The sequence below is a fragment of the Oryx dammah genome, unplaced genomic scaffold (genome assembly GCF_014754425.2).
Source record: "Oryx dammah isolate SB20612 unplaced genomic scaffold, SCBI_Odam_1.1 HiC_scaffold_5986, whole genome shotgun sequence".
NCBI classification, from domain to species: domain Eukaryota; kingdom Metazoa; phylum Chordata; class Mammalia; order Artiodactyla; family Bovidae; genus Oryx; species Oryx dammah.
Window position 1 is genome coordinate 1 of NW_024075794.1, and position 2,194 is coordinate 2,194.

General features: G+C 67.0%; 1 protein-coding gene across 1 annotated transcript; it reads right to left on the minus strand.

The window, feature by feature from the left end:
- Positions 1–3: 3 nt before the first annotated feature.
- On the minus strand, positions 4–2,130 carry LOC120860015 (phosphoribosylformylglycinamidine synthase-like; the record flags this gene model as incomplete). Its single annotated transcript, XM_040235879.1, has 1 exon — positions 4–2,130. A coding segment is annotated over one exon (2,127 nt), but the record flags the coding sequence as incomplete, so codon positions are not given.
- Positions 2,131–2,194: the final 64 nt, after the last annotated feature.

Here is a 2,194-nt window from a genome sequence, read left to right on the forward strand (position 1 = left end):
CATGGAGTCCTTGCCCACCGGGATGGTGATGCCAAGCTGCGGGCACAGCTCCATGCCGACGGCCTTGACGGTGTCGTACAGGCGGGCGTCTTCGCCCGGGTGGCCGGCAGCGGCCATCCAGTTGGCCGACAGCTTGATGTCGGACAGCTTGCCGATACGCGCCGCGGCCAGGTTGGTGATGGTCTCACCGACGGCCATACGGCCCGACGCAGGCGCATCCAGCAGCGCCAGCGGGGTGCGCTCGCCCATGGCCATGGCCTCGCCGGTATAGACGTCGAAGCTAGTGGCGGTAACGGCGCAGTCGGCCACCGGCACCTGCCAGGGGCCGACCATCTGGTCGCGCGCCACCAAGCCGGTGATGGTGCGGTCGCCGATGGTGATCAAAAAGCTCTTGCTGGCCACGGCCGGGTGACGCAGCACACGGCCCAGCGCTTCTTCGATGTCGACGCTGGCAGCGCTGAAATCATCGCCCTGCTCGGCTTCGCGGCTAACGCTGCGGTGCATGCGCGGTGGCTTGCCCAGCAGCACGTTGAGCGGCATGTCCACCGGGGTGTTGCCGAAGTGGCTGTCGGTGACGGTCAGGTGCGGCTCGGCAGTGGCCTCGCCGACCACGGCGAAGGGGCAGCGCTCGCGTTCGCAGATGGCCTGGAAGCGTTCGAAGTCGGCCGCATCGACCGACAGCACGTAGCGCTCCTGCGACTCGTTGCACCAGATCTCGTGCGGGGCCATGCCCGGCTCGTCGTTGGGCACCTTGCGCAGCTCAAAGCGACCGCCACGACCGCCGTCGTTGATCAGCTCCGGCAGGGCGTTGGAGATACCGCCGGCGCCGACGTCATGGATGAACTTGATCGGGTTGGCTTCGCCCAGCTGCCAGCAGCGGTCGATGACCTCCTGGCAGCGACGCTCCATTTCCGGGTTCTCGCGCTGCACCGAGGCGAAATCCAGATCGGCCGAGCTGGCGCCGGTGGCCATCGACGAAGCGGCGCCGCCGCCCAGGCCGATAAGCATGGCCGGGCCGCCGAGCACGATCAGCTTGGCGCCGACCGAAATCTCGCCCTTCTGCACGTGGTTCTCGCGGATGTTACCGAGGCCGCCGGCGAGCATGATCGGCTTGTGGTAGCCGCGTACTTCTTCGCCACGCGGGCTGCTGACAGCCTGCTCGAAGGTACGGAAGTAGCCGTTGAGCGCGGGGCGACCGAATTCGTTGTTGAACGCGGCGCCGCCCAGCGGGCCTTCGATCATGATGTCCAGGGCGCTGACGATGCGCTCCGGCTTGCCGTAGGGCTTTTCCCAGGGCTGGAGGAAGTCGGGGATGCGCAGGTTGGAAACCGAGAAACCGGTCAGGCCGGCCTTGGGCTTGGCACCACGGCCGGTGGCGCCTTCGTCGCGAATCTCGCCGCCGGAGCCGGTGGAGGCGCCCGGGAACGGTGCGATGGCGGTCGGGTGGTTGTGCGTCTCCACCTTCATCAGGATATGCACCGGCTCCTGCACCGCGCCGTACTGGCGGGTTTCCGGGTTGGGGAAGAAGCGCCCGGCGGTGAAGCCTTCGATGACCGAGGCGTTGTCCTTGTAGGCGGACAGCACGCCTTCGCTGTGCATCTGGTAGGTGTTCTTGATCATGCCGAACAGCGACTTGTCCTGGCTTTCGCCATCGATGTCCCAGCTGGCATTGAAGATCTTGTGGCGGCAGTGCTCGGAGTTGGCCTGGGCGAACATCATCAGTTCGATGTCGTGCGGGTTGCGCCCCAGGTCATTGAAGCTCTTCACCAGGTAGTCGATTTCGTCCTCGGCCAGGGCCAGGCCCAGGTCCTGGTTGGCCTGCTCCAGCGCGGCGCGGCCGCCGCCGAGTACGTCCACGGCGGTCAGCGGCTTGGGCTGGGCATGGCTGAACAGCGCCGCGGCATCCTCGAGGGCGCCCAGCACCAGCTGGGTCATGCGGTCATGCAGCAGGGCGGCGACCGCGGCGCTGTCGGCCTCGTTCAGCTCGCCGCTGACGTAATAGGCAATACCGCGCTCCAGGCGCTGAACCTTGGCCAGGCCGCAGTTGCGGGCGATGTCGCTGGCCTTGCTCGACCAGGGCGAAATGGTGCCGAAACGCGGGATGGTCAGGAACAGTTTGCCGCTGGGTTCCTGCACCGGCACGCTCGGGCCGTACTTGAGCAGCCGCGCCAGCACTTGTTCCTCATCGGCGTTG